The sequence below is a fragment of the Tiliqua scincoides genome, chromosome 1, assembly GCF_035046505.1.
Source record: "Tiliqua scincoides isolate rTilSci1 chromosome 1, rTilSci1.hap2, whole genome shotgun sequence".
Classification (NCBI taxonomy): Eukaryota; Metazoa; Chordata; class Lepidosauria; order Squamata; family Scincidae; genus Tiliqua; species Tiliqua scincoides.
The window spans coordinates 98,401,880-98,423,431 of NC_089821.1; the positions used below are offsets into that span (position 1 = coordinate 98,401,880).

The 21,552-nt window shown below is 42.9% G+C and overlaps 1 protein-coding gene across 1 annotated transcript in view; it reads right to left on the bottom strand.

Annotated features, from left to right (window-relative positions):
- The window catches only part of CCDC148 (coiled-coil domain containing 148), a 151,606-nt gene that overhangs the window by 93,576 nt on the left and 36,478 nt on the right, over window positions 1-21,552 (bottom strand). The window contains exons 2-3 of the mRNA XM_066638028.1: window positions 11,344-11,406; window positions 9,609-9,730 (exon numbers count right to left, since the gene is read on the bottom strand). Coding sequence (XP_066494125.1) covers window positions 9,609-9,730; window positions 11,344-11,398 — 177 coding nt within the window. The 5' untranslated portion in view covers window positions 11,399-11,406. The remainder of the gene's footprint in view (window positions 1-9,608; window positions 9,731-11,343; window positions 11,407-21,552) is intronic.

Here is a 21,552-nt window from a genome sequence, read left to right on the forward strand (position 1 = left end):
TACAAATCAATGGTAAGGCCACACCTGGAGTATTGTGTCCAGTTCTGGTCACCACATCTGAAAAAGGACATAGTGGAAATGGAAAAGGTGCAAAAGAGAGTGACTAAGATGATTACTGGGCTGGGGCACCTTCCTTATGAGGAAAAGCTATGGCGTTTGGGCCTCTTCAGCCTAGAAAAGAGACGCCTGAGGGGGGACATGACTGAGACATACAAAATTATGCATGGGAAGGATATGTAGTTCCAGTTCTGGTCACAACATCTCAAAAAGGATATAGTGGAGATGGAAAAGGTGTAAAAGAGAGGAACCAAAATGATTACTGAGTTGGGGCGCCTTCCCTATGAGGAAAGGCTACAGCATTTGGGCCTCTTCAGTCTAGAAAAGAGGAACCTGAGGGGGGACATGAATGAGACATACAAAATCATGTAGGGGATGGACAGAGTAGATAGAGGGACAGAGAGTGTAAAGAGATAGATAGACTCTTTACACTCTCACATAACACCAGAACCAGGGGACATCCAATGTTGGGTAAGTTAGGACAGACAAAAGAAAATATTTCTTTACTCAGAGTGTGGTTGGTCTGTGGAACTCCTTGCCACAGGATGTGGTGATGGTATCTGACCTGGACGCATATAAAAGGGGATTGGACAAGTTTCTGGAGGAATAATCCATTACGGGTTACAAGCCAAGATGCGTATGTGCAACCCCCTGATTTTAGAAATGGGCTATGTCAGAATGCCAGATGCAAGGGAGGGTACCAGGATGCAGGTCTCTTGTTATCTGGTGTGCTCCCTGAGGCATTTGGTGAGCCGCTGTGAGATACAGGAAGCTGGACTAGATGGGCCTATGGCCTGATCCAGCGGGGCTGTTCTTATGTTTTACTTAAAATAGCATAGAATATAAACCGTGAGTTCATATAAGATAACCAGTGTGAATCCGTGATCCAATGTTTTAGGGTAGTTTCTCCTTTCAATACATAGATTTAAAGAAATATCAATTTGCTGAATTTCAATATACAGTGGTACCTCGCATAATGAATGCCCCGTACACCGAAAAACTCGCAGAACAAAAGCGTTTTGTGAAGTTTGGTAACTCGCACAACGAATTTTTATGACCCGTGCTTCGCAAGACGAATTTTTTTTTGTTTTGTTTTGGTTTGTTTTAAGGGGAGGATCTTCATGTCAGTTTATGATCCCGTCCACCCTAGTAAGGGGAGGATCTTCATGTCAGTTTATGATCCCGTCCACCCTAGTAAGGGGAGGATCTTCATGTCAATTTATGTAAGTAAGTCCCATTGTGCTTGCTCCCAGGAAAGTGTGCACAGGATTACAGCCTTCAAGCTCCCCACTCAGCATCCCCCCCCCGTTTTTGAAATCCTCAGTACAGTATGTATGCCTTTAAAGAGCACTTAATAAACACTTTGTAAACCAAATTTGACTTTGTTCTGACTTTTCTTGCCCATAGGAACGCATTAATTAAATTTCAATGCATTCCTACGGGAAAACGCGCTTTGCAAAATGAAAAACTCGCATAACGAAAGGACTTGCGGAACGAATTAATTTCGTTATGCGAGGCACCACTATACTGGAGTTGTCTTCAAGTAACAGGGATCAGTGTGTTTATATGGTGTTGATGCACATGGGGCTTCTTTTTGTGAATGGAAAAACTCTTGGTTCCATCTATAGAATTGTCCTTTTCTAACCACTTGTCACTGCTCATTTGTCTACCATGTATCTCCATTAGGATTTACAAAGCACCCCTCCATAACTTCTATTATTAGTTTCTATGGGGAACCTATCTTCATCACTGAACAGCTTTACAGTGAATAGTCTTTACTGTTTCCTTGACTCAGAAAGACTTGTGAAAAATGAAGTACTAAAAGACATAAGACTCAAATTTAGTTTTAAAAGCTTGAATGAATGGAGCTGAATTCAGCTGTGCCCAGGACTGTATTAACCCATGGCTGAGCCCCTAGGCTTTCAGGCATTTCCGGCTCCCTCTGGCACTTCAGTCTTTCACCCTACTACAGTTGACAGCTTGACCCTGGTATGGTAGGTACTAGACTGTAGTACATAACTATATCCATTTGGTCTCCCAATGAATTCTATTCACAATTTTTTAACTATTCTAAAATATATACTTACGAGAGTATATATATGAATAAATATATATGGACATGTATTGCTACAGCACAGAGTGCATAGTGCCTTTAACCATTCGAGCCCTAGGGTGCAAGTAACAGTGCCTCAGCAAAAAATAAAAAATAAAAAAAATAAAAAAAAAGATGGGCCCCCGGGCTTAGCCTAGTCAGCTTTATGAATAATACAGCCCTGGCTATGCCAGCCCATTGATAAATAATATCTGCCAGCCACTTTGATAAATTATACCTGCATTATTAGAAGAAACTATGCAATATAGGAAATACAGGTGGAGCCTGTTTATCCGCAGATTTTATATCCACGGATCTGGCTCAACACGAGTCCTCCGAACCTGCAATGAGCCAGACTTGGATTCATCTGAACTCTCTGAAGGGGACCAGAGCTCTGCTCCAGTTGCCTCTGGAGGGTTTCTTATCAGGCCTTGGGCCTTTCCCTCCGGAAACTGGAAGTAGCTCTTTTTTTTGCCTTTTTAGCCATTCCAAAGCTCGCAGAGGCTACGGGCGGACGTGCATGGTCTCTGCAGGCTTTAGGAAGACCTTTGGTGGGTTTAAGGGGCTGAAAACAGCGGATTTACTTATCTGTGGTTTTCAGTATCTGCAGAGGCTCAGAGGATGGATCCCTCACAAATATTAAGGCCCCACCTGTAATCATTTCAGCCTTTCTTCATTGTAGTTTGCTTTGGTCACACAGCTTCTCCCTTGACAAGATTCTGTGTTTTGCATATCTGGTACATAACCATGAAGTAGGACTAAAAACCCTATAAAATCTATATATCCTGAGAACTAAGCATGGGTTACTATGTGTGTTTGGTCATTAATTTTAATAGTTTAATTAATAGACACTAATTGGTCTTCATAGTATCCCCTGTGCTTAGAGGGGCAGAGATGCAAAATGTCCTAACACATATTTCTATGACGTGGAACTTCCACATCTCACACTAGTTGATCTTTACTAGCACACTGCATGGAAACATGTTATTGTGGTAAACTGGGGTAGCACACATAGCACGTGGACCTTTCCATATGGTTAAGAACACCATGAAAAGTTTAAAATAGCTGCTTGTTAGGTGCTCAAGCAAAGGTGCCCAAAGGTTATATCTACAAAGAAACTTCTTTTAGTGCTGATCAGGCACCTTTGCTATAAGACAGAAGCAAGAGACATTCCTCTGCTGAGATGCTTTTTGTCCCTGCTAAAAGTAGGTAATGTTTTGGCACAAGGATTCTTGGTGCTGACACTACTGATCTTTTCATGTAGACTTCAGTGCCTCTGCCTTTACAGCAGACAGAAAGGGATCAGTGGAGGCCTGCAGAGAGTGATGTAGCAACAAATTCTGGAGAGCAGGAGTTTGGCTTAACACACATCCCCCCCTTAGCTACATCCACTAGGACTATACAACAAAAATCAATTTTAGTATTTTCATTAGGGTGTTTTGTTCTCCTGTCACTTATTTCTACTTATTATATAGTCCATCTAAATATGAGCTCATTACATTCCATATTCTAGGAATGAGTTGCAATAGCGTAAAACCAATATATAAACATTGAAAACTGGGGTTAAAATATCCCAAATAAATATCAAAGGTATGCTAGAGTGCTAGCCTATGTGTGTTTACTCAGAGGGAATCTCAGTGTGTTCAATAGGACTTACTCCCAGGGAAATTTGCATAGGATTATAGCCTAAATGAAACATGCTACATGCTGTCATCAAGCAGCCCTTGGGAAGACAATGGCCCAGATATTAACATTCGCCCTTGGGCATATTTCCTTCCTGCTGAGCCTGATTCTACTTCAGCTCAGGTCCTTTGAACAAAACTTTCAAAGGCAGCACCTGAGTTCTTTTGCTGATGACTTTGCAGATTTTGCTGTAGGAAAAGTCTCAGAGCTCTATTCCCTCTGCTCCTCCTTGACTACTACCTTGCTTACAGGGGAATAGCACAAACTGGCAAGAGCACTTAGCAAGTTGGAAGGCCTGTTGGAAGGCCTGTTGGTTGTATGTAAAAATATATCCAATCCTGACAAGATACTGATGCAATCTAAAGCGAAATGATATTATTTATTATACATCCTTCATTGAGAAATTCTGGGCGGTGTTACTTTATTCCCATCACAACTCTGTAGACTAGCTGAGAGATTGATGGCTCATGGCTGAGCAGAGATCTGAGTCTAGTCCAATACTCTAATGACTATACCATATGGACCCATCATACACAGACGAATTATTATTGCTATTGTTATGGATATTCAACAGCTTTTCAATAAAAAGTAGTTCACAAAGCAGGCTACACAGCAAAATGAATAAATGGTTCCCTGTCCCCAAAGGGCTCACAATTTAAAAAAAAGAATGGAAAAGAGGCACCAGCAAAAGCAACTGGGGAAGATACAATTACAAAAAATGACAAACTACAGTTCCAACAATTGCAACTACTTCCTATGTTCCTCATATACATGTGTGTGCTACATAAATATGGGGATATGTTCTCTCATTGTAATGCGATTAGGTCATAAAGCGAACATTCAGCCCAATCTAGTGCCTTTGTTGTGTAAACAGACACTCCCTGCTAGGCACTAGCTGGCTGCACAGGCTACTGGATATAGATTGCCTTGCCTCTTCTTTGCATTAAGAGCCTCTTTGTTGAGTCAACAGATAGCGTGCTGCAGGCTGTGGGAGACCTGACTGCCTCATTAAGAGCCTCTTTGCTGTGCTTTACCACCATTGCCTATCCTGTCCACTGTTGTTGGAAGGTTATTAAGTAGCGCACACCTGTATCAGATACACCTTTTTAAAGCTCTCAACCATATTTTTGCAAGGCTGTCTCCAGCATCTCTCTAATGCAGTGGTTTCCAACCTAAGGTATGTGTACCCCCAAGGTACTTGCCAGAACATTTAGGGGTACTTAAGAAAGAACTGTATAATGGCGGAAAAAGGCAGGTCTGTATTAGAATGCCTTGTGGGGCTGGCAAGGCAGGAAGGAAGGCAGCTAATTGGATGCAAAAGCCCCAGTAACTGTTAGTTTCTGGTCATCCAATTCATATGGATCAGTAGTTGAAAACATATACATCTGAAATAACAGCAACTGAATTCTTTACAAACATTTTGCCAATATGAGGGGTACAATTTATGGAAATGGCTGCCAAAGGGTACGCAAGTGAAAAAATATTGGGAACCACTGCTCTAAAGGGTCCACACTGGTATGTGGAACCCTTTGGCAGCTGCATAGTATCATGACTAGACATGGTGCTGCCTCCAGACATTCAGCAACTGTGTCATCATGCAGCATAGAGCTCAGCTGGGAGGCACAAGGCTGCACTGCTACGCGCCTTAGAGGCAACACTGGCTGTCTCCCTTAGCGACAGATCTAACAGTAAGCTGTTAAATACCGCCTTTACATCCACTGTGTTCATTATTGCCCAATAGGCAGAAATCATTTTGAGCCAGTCCCATGCTGAAAAGATCATCTGGAATATCTGTGCATGGAGGACTGTATGGGTACAATCACAAAAATAGCCACATGATTGGCAGTTACCAAGATCTATGAATGGAAATGGAATGGAAAGGACTATTGTCTAAATTGCACTACATTCCCCACCATTAGTTTTGTTATCTCACCTCATTGGCAAACCAAAAAGAAATATGAAAGACAAAAAGGAATTAGGAAGGCTGGGGATATGCCAATAAAAAAATTCTTAATAAGGCTTTCCAAAAGCAGCACATATTTGGAAAAAAATATTGCTTCAAGTGTGCTTTCACTCTGAGGGGGGGGGGAACCTATGAAAGAACAGCAATTCCGCAAACCAGTTCCTTCTCTATTCTTGCTTGTGTGGAACAAAAATAATTTGTCCTTTTGCCCCTGCAAGCGCAGAACCAGTAAAACAAATGCAGCAAAATAAATTTCCAAGAGGATTGGCTTTAGCACGCTTACAAAAAACAAACAGTGTGGATGGGGTCAGTATCATGAAGCAAAGCTGCCCTCGTATTGGTATCAATTATTTTTTACTCTATAGCTTCTTGTCACTCAAACAGGGCTTTCTGCTGCAGCAGCTAAAATGGAACCCTCTGTTAGGACGTGCAGAGAACCACCACCCTGATCTAAATGCCATTTTAAAAATCCTTGCCATGCTCCTTAAATTTTTTTAAAAGGGAAGGATAATTTTGCAACAGCAGACAACAGGGTCAGCAAAACTGCAATTGTTTGCAACAACTGGGCCAGCCAAATACTTTGTAGGGTGTCCAGAACTAGCTATAGTCCAGCGGTTTTCAGGGAGTTTGAAAACCGCTCTAAGTCCTTGCAGGGGTGGGGGGGAGGCAGCGGGGGTGGGGGGAAGGCAGCGACACGATCCCTAGGATCACGTCACTCAGGGGGCTGCAGGGGCTTGGCTGTACTTACCAGAGCCTTCTGCAGCCTCCCAGGGGCGTGGGGAGCCCTGTGCAACCTTCTGCAGGGTTCCCTGAAGGTTTGAAAGTGAAAGTGGACCGATCGTGCCCCACCTCTGCTAAACCGGAAGTGGAGTGTAATTGCTCCACTCTTACTTCTGAAGCTTCGGGGAGCCCTGCAGAAGGTCGTTCAGAGCTCCCTGCACCCCCCCCCCAGGAGGTTGCAGGAGGCTCTGGTAAGTACAGCCAAGCCCCTGCAGCCCCCTGAGCAATGCGATTCTGGGGACTGCACTGCTGCCTCCACCCTGCCTCCTTGCTGCCCCAGCCCCTTAAGGGGAAACAGGCCAGGGCCCTCAGGCTGGGGCGTCACAACGCCCCAGTTTGAAAAGCCCTACTATAGTCTGATACCCCCTTTTTCTTAACCTCCCCCCTCATCTGTAACTATCCACAGACCATTAAACTGCTCTGGTGTGCTGTGCTCTGACCAAGTCTGCTCCTGTGACAGCGCTGGAACAAACCTAGTGCTTAGTGGTGTGAGAATACACTTAGACCCACCCTAGGAACCTTCAACCAAATCATATGTGTCCTTACACTGCAGCAAAAATACATAAGATCACGTTTTAGATGAAACAAGAAAGAAAAGTTAGAAGAAACTGCTATTTGTTTACACATAAGCCTCATTCACTTCCCTGTTGCAGTACTATAATAGTTTGGAACCATATAATCAAATACGTGCTAACAAAGGTTATGCACAAATATTACAGAGTACACATGGAACCTCAGTATCCACTGATTTGGTATCCATTGATCTGACTCACCACTGATACTGGTTCACCTTTAAATGTCTTGTAACAAGGGAAAAAAGCACCAAAATTCAATCTCCTACCTATACACTGTAAAATAATTATAATTCCATTCTGCTAGATTCCATTATTCACCCTTTCTAGTGGCTGACAGCTCAATTCTATGCATGTCTACTCAGAAGTAAATCCCATTGCAGTTAATAGGGATTACTCTCAGGTAAATGTGAATAGGATTACAGCCTGAATGTGGTACAGCATCTATGCCAATGCATTCTGGGGTGACAATGGAGTAGCAAGAAACCTGGAAGTGGGCATTTAAAGTTATTTTTCCACTGATTTTGTATCCACTGATTTTTTTATCCACTAGGGGTTCTGGAATGGATCCCCTGTGGATAACGAGGCACAACCTGCATATCCATTGAATTTAATATTTTTGTTCAAAGCAATTTCCTAAAACCCCACACATTTACATTTGATCTGCAGGTAGGTCTGCTATTCATTGCTGCTGCTGCTGCTGCTACTAATACTACTACTACTACTTTAAAACCAACTAAAATTACAATATGCACATTGTAGTCATTTCATACAGTTAACATGTTATAAAACATAAGGGATATATCTGGCTTACCAAGGCTTTTCCTAATTCAGGCACCCTGGGCTTCCTCGTGACAGTTCACCAGCAGGTCAGTCATTCAAGAGCTTTGTCTTGCCTATTTCTGGTGAAAAAACCAGATTTGCAACATGCCTCTCTCCCATGGAGAGTGGCCATTATTTCCAGGCAAGTAGCTACTAGTTAGACAGCATGCTGCTTCTACCATGGCAATAGGGGTCTACTTCTAGTCCCCAATCCAGTGTGTTAAGCATCTCTTTCTCTGCTAGTATTCAGTGACAAAAACTTTAATACTAGAAGAGTGGTCTAGATACCTGTGGTCTATTTACTAATACACCTTTATGTTTACCACCTTCATGTTTAGCACACCTCCTTTCTTTCAGGAGTTTGATTCCTTTTTTACTGGCAGACACTCGAGGTGGCTTACATCTCTCTAAGTCATAAAACACAATGAAACAATAATAAAAATAAAATTGAAAAACTAGCAACACTTTGCAACATAGGATGACACTGCCAGTTTTTAAATCTACAGACAGTTTTTAAAAACTACCAGTTTTTTAAATCTACAGACACAGACATGGATGCAGAAACCCTTGCAACATGCCTATCCTGGTCCCTACCTTTATGATGAAGGCAGCAACTGTTACCCTGCACATGCCCGAATACCGGGTGCTGTAGGCTTATACCATAGTCTTTCGAGACTGAAGGTTGCCAACCAACCTTTATGATGCAAAACATCTCTTTTGGATAGCGGGGGTTGCACAACTCAAGCAAGATATTAAGAAGGCCACTGCTCCCAGTATGAGTGACTTCCATTCACTGTAATTAAGGTCTTCAAGGAGGGCATGGCACAAACTCTCAACCTCTAGAGATGTTGAACCCAAATCCTAACCAACTTTCCAGCACTGACACAGCTGTGCCAATGGGGCATGTGCTGCATCCTGCAGTTGGGGGGGGGCCAGTCATGGAGGCCTCCTCAAAGTAAGGGAATGTTTGTTTTCCTACCTTGAAGCTGCTGTGCCCTTACCTCAGTGCTGGAAAGTTGGTTAGGATTGTGCCCTTAGCCCTGGTACTGAATGGGTCAATTCAGTAACAGCCTGGAGGCTATAAGTCAACCTCCCTGAGTAATGAAATAACCTCATGAAATGCCCCTCTTACCTTCTGGAAACCATGTAAGGCCTACCTTTTCTTGATCAAAGCATTGCTGATTGAAGAGAAAAGTGAAAACAGATGGCTTTTAACCTGCTGTTCCTTCTGCACCTATCATTTTGGTTGGGACTGTGACTTTATAGGGTTGGTTTTATTACAAATATTTTTTAGGATTATGCAGCTTTATGTTTATTTTGTGAGCTGCCTCAAATGGCAAGCTGAAAAGATTTTCAAAGAATAAATAACAGGATTTTAATTTTTAATTGTCTGGCAGCATCTACAAACTGCCTATTTATGATTATGATACCCCATCATAGACTTGAATAACTATGAAATAACTATGAAATTAACTGTACTCAGCTATGCCAATCCCTAGCAATCACTACCTATTTCATATTTTCTTCAACACCTTTCCTCATGTAGCAGAATCTTCTTATATGTGTGTCATTCACTAATCCCATAGCACCTTTTTCTTAACAACTAAACTTAAGTTCTACATCTGCCATAAACACTCACCTTGAGCAGTATGTTAGCAGATTCAAATTTCTTAGCTTCAGTAATTGCATGTAGCTGCTTGTAGTCAACAGGTTTATACTTTGAACTCTTAAGGCCATTTTTCACACGAACGACCAGGTTGTCTATTTTATGAAACAGTTCAAATGGTTGAATTAAAGCTCAGCATTCAATAGTTTCCAGCATTTTTGCAATTTAGAAAATAACTGGAACAGAAGAACTCTATTTTAAAAAAATTTATTACATTACAATTATGACAAAAACTTAAAAGGAGAGCAACAATAGTATACAAATGCTAAGCTAAAGGGAAAATGTTTGCTTTTTCTTATGTCACAATCCTATCCCCCTTCTGTGCTGGCCCAGACTGTTGCAACCATGCTGTAAAGCATGGTTGCAACAGCAGTGATTCCAGGCCTCAGGCTGGCAGGAAGGACTCAGCCATCCCCCTAGTGCCAGTGCAGACACCGCACACCAGAACAGGTAACTTCCCGCTGAGCAGTGCAGGATGAGGGAAAGGCAGGGAGGAGGATCAATGGATGGGGGAGGGTGGCAACAGGATGAGTGAACTGAGGCCAGGAGGGGAGCATGATTGGTGGTGCACACGCCATATCCTTTTCCCTTCCCAGGCCTAATCCGCTGACATGGATATAAAGTGACTTGAGTGCATTAGAAGAGAAACAATTTATACTGTACATAAGGTAACAAAAAAACAAAAAGGATTTGAACCTGTTCTTAACAATCTTAGGTGTAATCCTACTCATATCTGCCTGAAGGTCTACTGAATCAGTGGAGTCTGCTTCTCAGTAAGTAGGCATAGAATTGCACTTTCGTCATTATTTTACTTTAACTAGATAAAACTCGGGGAAATGGACACACAAGGGTCTCTGTTCCCATTTTCTCAAGACTACCGAGTTCCCATCCCCAAACCCTTCTAAGGGCGCAATCCTAACTGCACCTTGGGCCGACGCAACTCCCTTGTGCTGGCCTGGGAGGGTTGCAAATGTGCCATAAGGCACGTTTGAGCCTCCTTACGAGGAAGCCGTGTTGGCGCAAGGAGATGCACCGACACACGGAGGTTGAATACAGCCTCCGTGGCAGCTTCCCCGCTGAATAAAACATAGGCAGGGGGGAAGTGGGGAGGAGGTGGGAGCGAGGTGTTCCTGGGTGAGGGGAGGGTGGGCGATAGATGGCCCTGGGGGCATGTGGCCGGGGAGAGGGAGGCAGGGCTGGGATCTGGCAGTTATGCTGGATCCCAACCCCCGTTCCCAGGGAGAATGGAGCAGCTTGAAGCCACTTCGCTCTCCTTGAACTTGTGCCACCTCCAAAGGAGGTCTGAGTAGACCCATAGGGGCCAGTAGCCCTCACCCAGGGGTAAGGGGAAAAGTTTCCCCTTGCCTCTGGCTAAGCTGCTTCTGGCCACAATCCTGCGCTAGATACAGTGCAAGCCTCCTGGCTTGTCTGTTCCAGCGCAGGATAGGACTGTGCCCTTAGTCTCTGCCTCCGTCCACTGAGAGAATAACCACTGGCAATCAAAAGAGCAACTTTCTATCAACAATGTAAGAACAACTTAATGAAGCGCAGTCAGTTAAGCTTTGCTTTGACATAAATCATGGAAGAACAGGGGAATAAATCACAAAAGATGAACATAATATAATGTTGGCTTAATATTATAGTAAGATAAGGCAAACTGTGACCCAAAAAATAGATAGGAAAATGAAAACATATTTCAGAAACATACCTACGTCACTACTCCTGTGAGTTGTAACAAATGCTTGAAGGTCACTTCCACTCATTACACCTGCTGTACAATAAATACATTATTTATAATTTTACTTAAGAGAGAGTCACCTTTAAAAGTACAGGCATACTCCCATATCCGTGGGAGTTCTGTGCACCCCCTGCACAACGCCAGCGCCCATTACATTACCTGAGTTTTACAGAAAAGCACTTGCAGCATGACTGTTTTGTAAATCTTGCTCTACTAAAGAGCCAAATGTGCAGGTAACTAGCCTGCACGCTAGTTACTCCTGTTTTTTGTTAATCTGTTAGGAACTCCTGCTTCCTGTTAGTCACCCTCTAGCAAGCAGGCTGCTTGCCTGAATGTTCGGCTATTTAGTTAAGCAAGACACTCTTGCTGCAAGCGCTTCTTAAATAAAAACCAGGTTATATAAAGGGTGCGCAGAGGGCATGTGAGGGCCCTGGATCCACAGATAACTGAATCCACGGATAATGGATCTGTGGATATGGGGGTGCAACCTGTATACACTTTGATCTTTGTACAGGGGTTTCTTTGAATAGTGATGTCCCTGTTACTAAAATTTCCCATTGCATTTTGCATGAAACCATTTCTAAGGATTTAGATTTTGTTAGTGAAAGCTTAACATGTTTTCAACAAATGGACAAATTTTACAGCAGTCCTAGCGTACTCCAAATTTTACTGTGGTTTCTTTATTAGACAAATCTTGTTAAAAGTGCAGTCAAATGTAAATGTGACTCTTGCAATGCAGGTAAGTTTCCTTCACAAAATGTACAGTATGGTTCTGTTTCTGACTGGAGTCTCACTAAATTCATTGCAAGTTCCTCCCAAAAAGCTGTGTGGGGGACTGCTGCATTATAGCCCAATCCTATCAAACTCCATATCAATGCACCATATCAATGTGCCACATTAATAGGGTTCACTTGGACTTGCAAGGGGATCCTGCAAGGGAATCCTGCAAGGGGATTTCAGGTCCCTTGGCCCAGAGCAAAACTTCATTGCCCTGATGGGTCTACTTGGACCAGTATCGCTACTTTGCTGGAGCAAGTCCAAGTGAACACGGGCCAGGGGATCGAGGCCGGGGAAAGGGATAGGATATCAGTGGCATGGCTGCCACCAATACTGCCCCATCCCCTGTCATGATCTGCTCCCTCCCTGCCCCAGTCTTCTCTTTGTTCACTCCCTCCCTCCTCCAACCCACTTGTGAGCGCCAGGACTCACTGACACATTGTGCTCCAGAAAGCAAGTTCCAGCGGCACAACGACCCATTACAATTGGGCTGTTAGCTATATAATAAATTGAGCAAATAACTTGAGCATCAAAATAATAAATCACAAGGCTTTGCAATTATGTTAAAATTCAACATTAAATTCATGGACTTGTACCAAGTTCCAATATCATCTGCCCTGTCCAAGGAGGGAAAAAAGGAATCCAGAGATTCTCATTTTCCATGCCACTAAACCTTCTAAATCTATATCCATATCTATATAAAAGCTACAGATCATGAGGCAACATTGTTCACTATGTTTTCTGCTCCCCAACACAAATGTTGCACTCTGTCGGTGGAAGCATTTGGGGCAATAAATCAAGCACACGTCCTGGAAGTTATTTATTATCAGAAGTACTTCTGCCTTTTTGTCCCAACATGAAGTCCTCAGAGGCTCACATACAGACAACACTGGCTTTCAGAATAAATGCTTAGCATGTGCACAGTTCTTTCAAACCACTTCACCTCTATTATCTTGATGGAACCCTTACAAGAACCCTATAAGCCTAGTATTATTATCCTCAGGTTGCAGATGGGGAAATGGAGGATGTGAGGGAATGGCTTACCTAAGGTCACATAAAGAGTTCATGGTACAGGTGAGATTCATACCACAGAAGTTCACAGATTCAAATGTTAGTCCCTTAACCAGGGATGGGCAAGTCCAGAGCGGCTTGACTCAAGTCAAATCATGATCCTCCAGCCCCACAATTTGACTCAAAAACGAGTCATAACGGGAGTACTTCTCAAGTCGCCTATAGCATTTTTGCGGCAGGAGGGAGGCGTTCCTAGGTGGGGGGAGGAAGGGCGGTGGGCGGCTCGGGGTGGGGAAGGCGGGCGGGGAGCAGGAGGTGGGGTTGGGATCCGGCAGTTATGCTGGATCCCAACCCCCATTCCCGGGGAGAATGGAGCGGCTTCAAACCGCTCTGCTCTCCTCTGACTTGCGCCACCTCCTGAGGTGGCACAAGTCCGAGGAGACCCACAGGGGAAAGGGCACCTTTCCCAGAGGTAAGGGAAAAAGTTTTCCCTTGCCTCTAGCAGAGCTGTTTTTGGCCCCTATCCTGCACTGGATACAGTGCAAGCCTCCTGGCTTGCCTGTTCCAGTGCAGGGTAGGATTGTGCCCTAAATTAGCTGAGGAATTGGTTTACAAGTGCAAAACAACCAAAAGGAAGGACAATTAACAGTACAGTCCAAAAACTGCCCTCACCCCTGAGCCAGTACAAGTCCTTCGTGCTGGCTCCCAGCAGTTGTGAACTTGCCATAAAGCACATTCCCAATTACTTGGGAAGAGGCCAGCGCACAGATATGCACTGGCCTCGCGGATCGCAGTTATTAAGGAATTGAAGAATGACGTTGCTGATCTCTTGACTAAAATATGCAACTTGTCCCTCAAAACGGCCACAGTGCCAGAGGATTGGAGGATAGTAAATATCACACTGATTTTTAAAAGGGGAAGGAGGGGGGACCCGGGAAACTATAGGCTGCTCAGCCTAATATCTATACCGAGTAAAATGGTGGAATGCCTAATCAAAGATAGAATCTCAAAACACATAGAACAACAAGCTTGCTGAGAGAGAATCAGCATGGCTTCTGTAAGGGTAAGTCTCACCTCACGAACCTTAGAGAATTATTTGGAAAGGTCAACAGGCATGTGGATGTGGGAGAACCCATGAACATTATATATCTGGACTTTTAGAAGGCGTTTGACATGGTCCCTCACCAAAGGCTGCTGAAAAAACTCCACAGCCAGGGAACGAGAGGGCAGGTCCTCTCCTGGATTAGAAACTGGTTGAGGACCAGGAAACAGAGAGTGGGTGTCAATGGGCAATTTTCACAATGGAGAGAGGTGAAAAGTGGTGTGCCCCAAGGATCTGTGCTTTTCAACCTCTTCATAAATGACCTGGAGACAGGGTTGAGCAGTGAGGTGGCTACTGGCACCCGCAAAATCACAGGCACAGATCCAAGTAGCCCCATAGGGCTGCCTGTGGAATTTCTCAGGGTAAGGGGAAGGAAATCCCCTTACTCTGAGTTGCACCCCAGACTGCACCAAATCCTTGCTGGATACAGCACAGACCAGTCAGCCTGCCTGTTCCAGCCCAGGTTAGGATTGCGCCCTAAACCTAACTTTTAAAAAACACTACTAAATAGATGTCAAAGTAAAATAAAGACTAGAAAGTGACAACTCTCCTGCATGCTGTTTGCCAGGAAGAGTATCAATCTTTGTTGCCAGCAGCAAGGTTGACCACCTCCCCTAGAAGGCACAAGACTGTATTTCATCTGTCCTTATTTACATTTATGCACATTTTAAAAAAACTTTTTAAAATTAGCTTTATGGTAAATTTCTCATTGCCAAATATAGAAGCTAAGCTAAAAATAATTAGCTAGATAAAAAAATAACCTTCGGTCAAGCTAGTATAGAAGTGGCCAGAAACCAAGTTAACAGAATCATTATAATTCTCAAAGTTTGAGGGTAAACCAGAGAAACAGATGCTATATGCTGCTATACAGCGTGTTGTCTTTACATGCTAGTAAGTGTGTCCTAGTATAAAATCTGTTCAATAATTAATCTTAATCCCATTGATGGCATATTTAAATCCCTTTTGTGTGAGAAAAAGAACAAAAAGCACGGGGGACAATGAGATAGCAGAATTCCTTAAAAAGATTAGATGAGGTACATGTCACGCTCTATGAGATCTCTGGTTTCTTTCTCCTGCCTTTGTAGCAAGTAAGGATCTCCCTGACAATTAACAATGAACACAGTAGGCAGCTTGCTACTGGTTTCCGTGGGTACAGGATCTAGCCTTCAGCTGGCAGCAAAAAGAGAAAATACAGCAAATAGAGAGAAAGTATTTCTACACAGAGTCTGAAAGTTGATATAGCCTTTTTACAGGAAACTAATTTAGGGCTTGATCCTATCGTGCATCAGTGCTAGCGCTGGGTGTTGCAAACGTGCCAGAAAGCATGTCTGCAGCACCCTTTGAGTAAGTGGCACTGGTGGGGAGGACTGTGCTGCCCCTTCAGTGCCGCTGAAGAAGCCCTGGTCGCTGGCAGTAAAAAGGTGAGTGCTGGGCAATTTCAGAGGCATGGAAGGGTGGTGAGAAGTCATGGAGAGATGTTCTGAGACAGGGGAGGGGGAGGGGGGATGGGAGCGGCAGAGACCTCCTCTGCTTGATCCTATGCCCTGTATCCACTGGCATGCCTGAGGGTCAGGGGGGCAAATGCCTCTGCCGTCACTCCATGGGGGATGGTGCAATGACCCACCACCATTTTTTTTTTCCAGGTCCATTTTTGAGACCTCAGAAGCCCTTCTAAGGGCTGAAGAGGCTGCCTGTGGCTTTCCTAGCCCCAGAAGACCTTCTGAGGTCTTCAAAATGCTGAAAAACAGCACTTGAGGTATTCCTCAAAAAACAGAAGTGACATTTTTAAGGGGGAGACAGCATTTTGTGGCCCTGGCCTCAAGTGGCACCCAGTTCAGGTTTTCAATTGCCTGTATTGGGCTTGGAAGCCCAACATAGGACTTCTCAAGTCTGCACCAGCAATTTAGCTAAAAAAGCTTCACTGTGGAGGCTGGGGCTTTATTCAGGGAAGGAGATGAATGTCATCTTCTTCCAAGGGGACCTCTGGCAGCTTCCCCGGAGGATATAGTGGCAGCCATTTCTGCGCCTCTGCACCCCCGCAGTGCCAAGAAGGATATGATTGGGCTGCCTATGGTGATTGATAAAAGATATGTATGTAAAGATTGGGTGGGGGGGGGGTGCTTATCTCAAGATGTATCTAATTGAGCTAGAGGTGTGGCCATATTAATACATAAGCATGTTTCTTTTCTGACTTTGCAGGTTGTTTTAGATACTAATGGCGGTTTGATTAATTTAGTGGTGAGACGCATAATATTGTATAACATATAATACTGAAATTATTTTGCATGAATATGAAGCATCCTCTCTTTGCTGTCAGAGAAGGCTATGAGAGGATGGGTTTAAATCAATGGTACTGAGAAAACCTCTATTATAACAGCATGGATGGCTGAGCGACAGAACTGTGAATCAGCATTACAGAGAACAGGGGAGCCACTTCTGTTGTTATTTTTGCAAGAACAAATCTAGTACTACAGCAAACCCAAGAGTTTTAAAATTCAAGTTCCTCTGAATGCCACTTATTTTAACAAGTTATTTTTTCCAGAGCATCAGGGCAGAACAATGCATTATTCGGGGAGGGGATGCAGACGGTTACCCAAAACAGTCCCCTCCCCGGGTTCACTTCTCTCTTGCAAGAATAGCTACAAAAAACACCTAATGTGACATCACAGAATTTCCCTGTCCTGGAAAACAGCAGCCAATGAAATGGAACAGAATGCATAAAATTGCAGCATTATGACATCAGGCTCTGCATTTTTTATTAATGGGCATAGGAAAGACAAAAGGAAATGTGGATTGATGTTTATGGCAGCAGTAAACTAGAAGGGAACTGTCTATTCTGAAAAGTCTGATCCAATCCAATCCAAAAACCTTTATTGGTATACATAGATAGTATATGTGGCAACAGCCAGCTACAAGAGAAAACATAGATGGGCACAGGGTAGTGTAAAAACAGAAATTGATAGAATAAAATAGAGTACAAAACATCTGTAGTAGGTTTAGCAGATAGACTTGGTATACTTAGAGGACACTGAAACTAAGAATTTAGAGACCATCTCCATTATATCAATTGAAAAAAAGTCTTTAATGCTTTCTGAAACTGTGTTTAAAGCAGTTGCTACATAAAGAAGCTGAAGAGATTGTTCTGACATTAGCTGTATGCTACATGTTTGAGTGCAAGCTGAAGTACAGGTTTGAGAAGCCTTGATAGGCTCTATCTGTAAACTGCTATGGAAGTTTATCATTGGATTTTAATAGCGTTTGCTTAAGACATCTGTGAGGTTTAGATTTAAAAAAAAATTGTGTTTGACAGTTTGGTCTCACTACTTTTAATTTAGATACTACAAGCTACATGTGTTGCACTTTCATCTTTAAACACATGTATTCATATGCATCTAGCAACCAGGACTGGGCCAGGGTCACCAGACGAACATACATGAATATGAAGGCCATTAAATGTGACTTTAAGCATGGTTTGGCCCTGTATGTTTAGGGTTTTGTTTTTAAAGCAACCATTAAGCACTTCAGCATCCAAATCAGAGCCATTACCCAGACATACGTCTCACTGTGTTCAATGGTGCTTACTTCCAGGTGTGTGCATAAGAGTGCAGCCTTATGTGTCTTAGGAAATGTCTCTATTGTTTTAATTGATCTCAATCATTGAAGAGATCTTTCTACCCATGATGTTCAATTTAAATGAGAGGCCTTCTTCATTTCTTGCTACAATGAAAATGTTGGCAACCTTCAATCCAGAAAGACTATGGTATCGCGCTCTGAATGGTGGTTCTGGCACAGCGTCTAGTGTGGCTGAAAAGGCCAATTTGGGAGTGACAATCCCTTCTACACTGGGAGCAAGTGCAGTCTGTCCCTGGTCTGTCTTCCTGGCTATGAGCCTTCCTTCTTTGCCTCTTTGCCTCAGACTGTTGGCCAAGTGTCTCTTCAAACCGGGAAAGGCCATGCTGCACAGCCTGCCTCCAAGCCTGCTACAATGAGAGTTGCAACATTTCAATACTTGAACTATTTTAAATGCATTGTAAAGTTATTTATACCCAGTTCACTAATGGGCCTGAAATTCCCATTTAGTCTCAACATGTCAACAGCTTTGCTGTACCCTTTGGCCAGTTTAACTCACTTTGTTCTTAAACTGTACTTATCTCTTCTTTTTAAATAAATCTTGAAGAACCATTATGTTCATCATCCTCATAATTTCTCCATATATGGTACTGAATGTATTTCACACTTTAACCCTTATGCATCTCTTTATGCATCTCCTTGTGAAGTCCACAACTTCAATACAAGGAGTGTTTTAGATTGTCACAGTTTACTTACAGACTGTACTCTCTTTTGCAATTACGGTTTTGTCTAGGACAGCCTAAGTAAAGACACTATAATCATTGTTATAATGACTCATCCCACAGCAACTCTAAGTTGATCTAAGTATTTTGTGCTTATGTTATCACTTTTCATGACAGACAACTGAAAATTAACTGCCCTGAAATACAGTAATGGGTTTCTGACAAAATATCTGGGCCACAGCTATAATGATCGAAATTTGAAAAGACATGTGGCCCCAATTTTAAAAAATGCAATACAATCTGGAATGAAACTAATTCTTTCTGTGGGTTTTCTTATACCACTGATGAAGCCACAATGCAGCCCTGAGATAAGGGAACAAATGTTCCTTTACCTTGAGAAGACCTCCATGACCCTCCCTCCACATGCCCCATTGGCAGGGCTACAGCTGGAAAGTTGAATTGGGCCCTTAGCCATCAGAACCACCATTTTCCACTCATAGTCAAAAGGTAAATGATGGAGTTTCAGTGCAGGTTTACTTATGATTGAGAGAGAGAGAGAAAGAGAGAGAGAGAGAGAGAGAGAGAGAGAATGTCATGGGATCCCCACACTTATTTAAAAATAAACAGGAAAGAAAATTTAAAAAAAAATCCAAATATCCAAGGAATTTTCCAGTACTGACACAGATTACATCGACAGAGATAACAAGGTCCTTGGTACCTCTTCTCTCACCTCAAACAGGCCTTGTGTCCTAAACAGTAGGTACTTCTTGAAGGCAATGAGCATAGTAGTTGCTCATCATTCATTTAAAAAGAATTGTTCAGGGCGTGGCTTGTAGTACACACATACAAAGATCAGTAAACGAACAAAGAGGGTCAGAAGGAAGAGCAAATATTGTGAGATTAGGTGCAGCACTGTGTTTGTTCAAGAATCAAGATGAGGCATCTAATCCCACAACATTTATATTCTAGTAGGCATGGCTGCCAAGGTTAGGAGGGGGGAAAGGAAGGGGAAAAGTTCTTCAAAATGTTGGTCCTGAAAACATAAGGGACCTTGCAATTAGCAACTCTTTGATAAATATATGATTATCTTTATTGAAGGGTATTTGTTTCCTGAAACAAAACCCAGAGGTTGAGCTCTAATCAGAAACACAAATAGGAACGAAATGCACACTGCATTTGCTCCTGGAATGTTCTAGCAACCTATCACCAGTACAAACACACAAGTAAATCAATTCTATCATGTAGCCTGTAAACTGCAATCCCATTGTATCAGATCCTACAATATGCCAAGTCATAATATTTCTTCCACTTCTCCTGTGTACACTCTCTCTCTCTCTCTCTCTCTCTGATTTTGTGTAGCATCAGGGTGCTGCATCATTTCCTTGGAATTGGCAGGTGTTGCTGGAGTGTCACCAGTCCACATCACTGGGCCAGGTCAATGTTCTGGGTTGATTCAGGACACTGAGACTGTAGTATAAGTTGTGGTGTTGTATCAGCACAGCAATCCATGGGTTCAGTTTTATTTGCTGGTACAGTGGCTCATGAGATAAGACCACAATGAATTCAAAAACAAAAGCCATTTTTAAAAAGGAATCCAGCCCTCTGAATAAGCTGCTCAGCACTTTTGCATTCTGCTTTTTTAAAAAAGCGATTGCACATGATAAGGTTGTAAAATTAAGCACTTACAGGTCAAAAATGCTGAACTTGGCAAGCCACTAACTATATACACTCATATGTATAATATATACATAGTAATGGTGGTGTTGTAATTACTACTTTTTTCCCACCGAAATGACAGCCATAAAAGCACAGGGCCGGACATTATAGCTTGAGCTGTCATTCGCACATAATTACAGGGAGTTCATAAGCATGGTAGGATATTATATTGACACACTGTAGTACACATGAGTAACTTTGCATGCGTGACTAAGTCCAATTAGCTGCAAGAAGATCCCCTTTGCAGAGCTGGGCCCTGAGTGTAAAAGACAAGCTGAGTGGTGAGCCTGCTAGTTTAGAGCACTTTGCTCCAGTCTCCAAGCAATAAAACACATGAAAAGTCAATAAAATTCAATCCTCGCTTTCTCTACATATGAAGTACTATAACTAAGAGGCAAAAAGAGACACCATTCACACATTGCTCAGGACTAGAGATCAGGACTGAAGTAGACATGACTACTTCAGTCTCCCATACCGTGGGGGGGACACTACTGGACAGTTAAGTGCTGGGTGAAACAGCACAGTAGAAGACATCATTAAACATAAGACAAGAAACTGGTGCTGACTGAGCTTGTGCTTCCTAGAATGCACTGTTCCCATGGACTAAGCTGTCAATCACACCAGGTCAAAGGGTATTGCAATGAATTAGTCCTAAAGGAAGAAGCATTATGGGAAGTGTTACTGTCCTCAAGTGTAGAAAAAATGGCCACTTGTTGATATGAACTCAAAAGCAGCAGCTTCCTCCCTCCCCATCTGCAAGTCAAAGGTTCCATAATCCTCAGTGAAAATCATCCCTGTAAACATGCATAACTGCTTCTCAATTTTCAGAAGAACTTCTGGAGCAGGCCATCACTTTCCTGTGGCCAGACTTAACAGCAGTAAGCATCAGAAGCAATGGATAAGGTGACAAAAAAAGAGTCATCTCTCATGCATTCAGTGAACACATGATGGGAAAGCAGAACTGTACTCACCAGCCACTATTTCTGATCCATCTGCCAGTTGCACAGACTGGATGCCCCAAAGTTTGCACTGATGAGAGAGGAATGCTGTGCACACACAACTGTACACATATGGACTCCTCCCGATTGTCCTCCTGATTAAACTATATGGAGGAGCTCTACATGCAAAAAGCCCCTTTCACATTAGTGTCAAACTGGCAACAGCTGAGAGGCAAGGCTGACAGGCACAGTCCTGGTTTGACTTCACACATTTATGGAACGTGTAAGGCGGAATGACTGAGTTCATAAACTGAAAGGCCCTAGGATGGCTGTTCCTTTATAT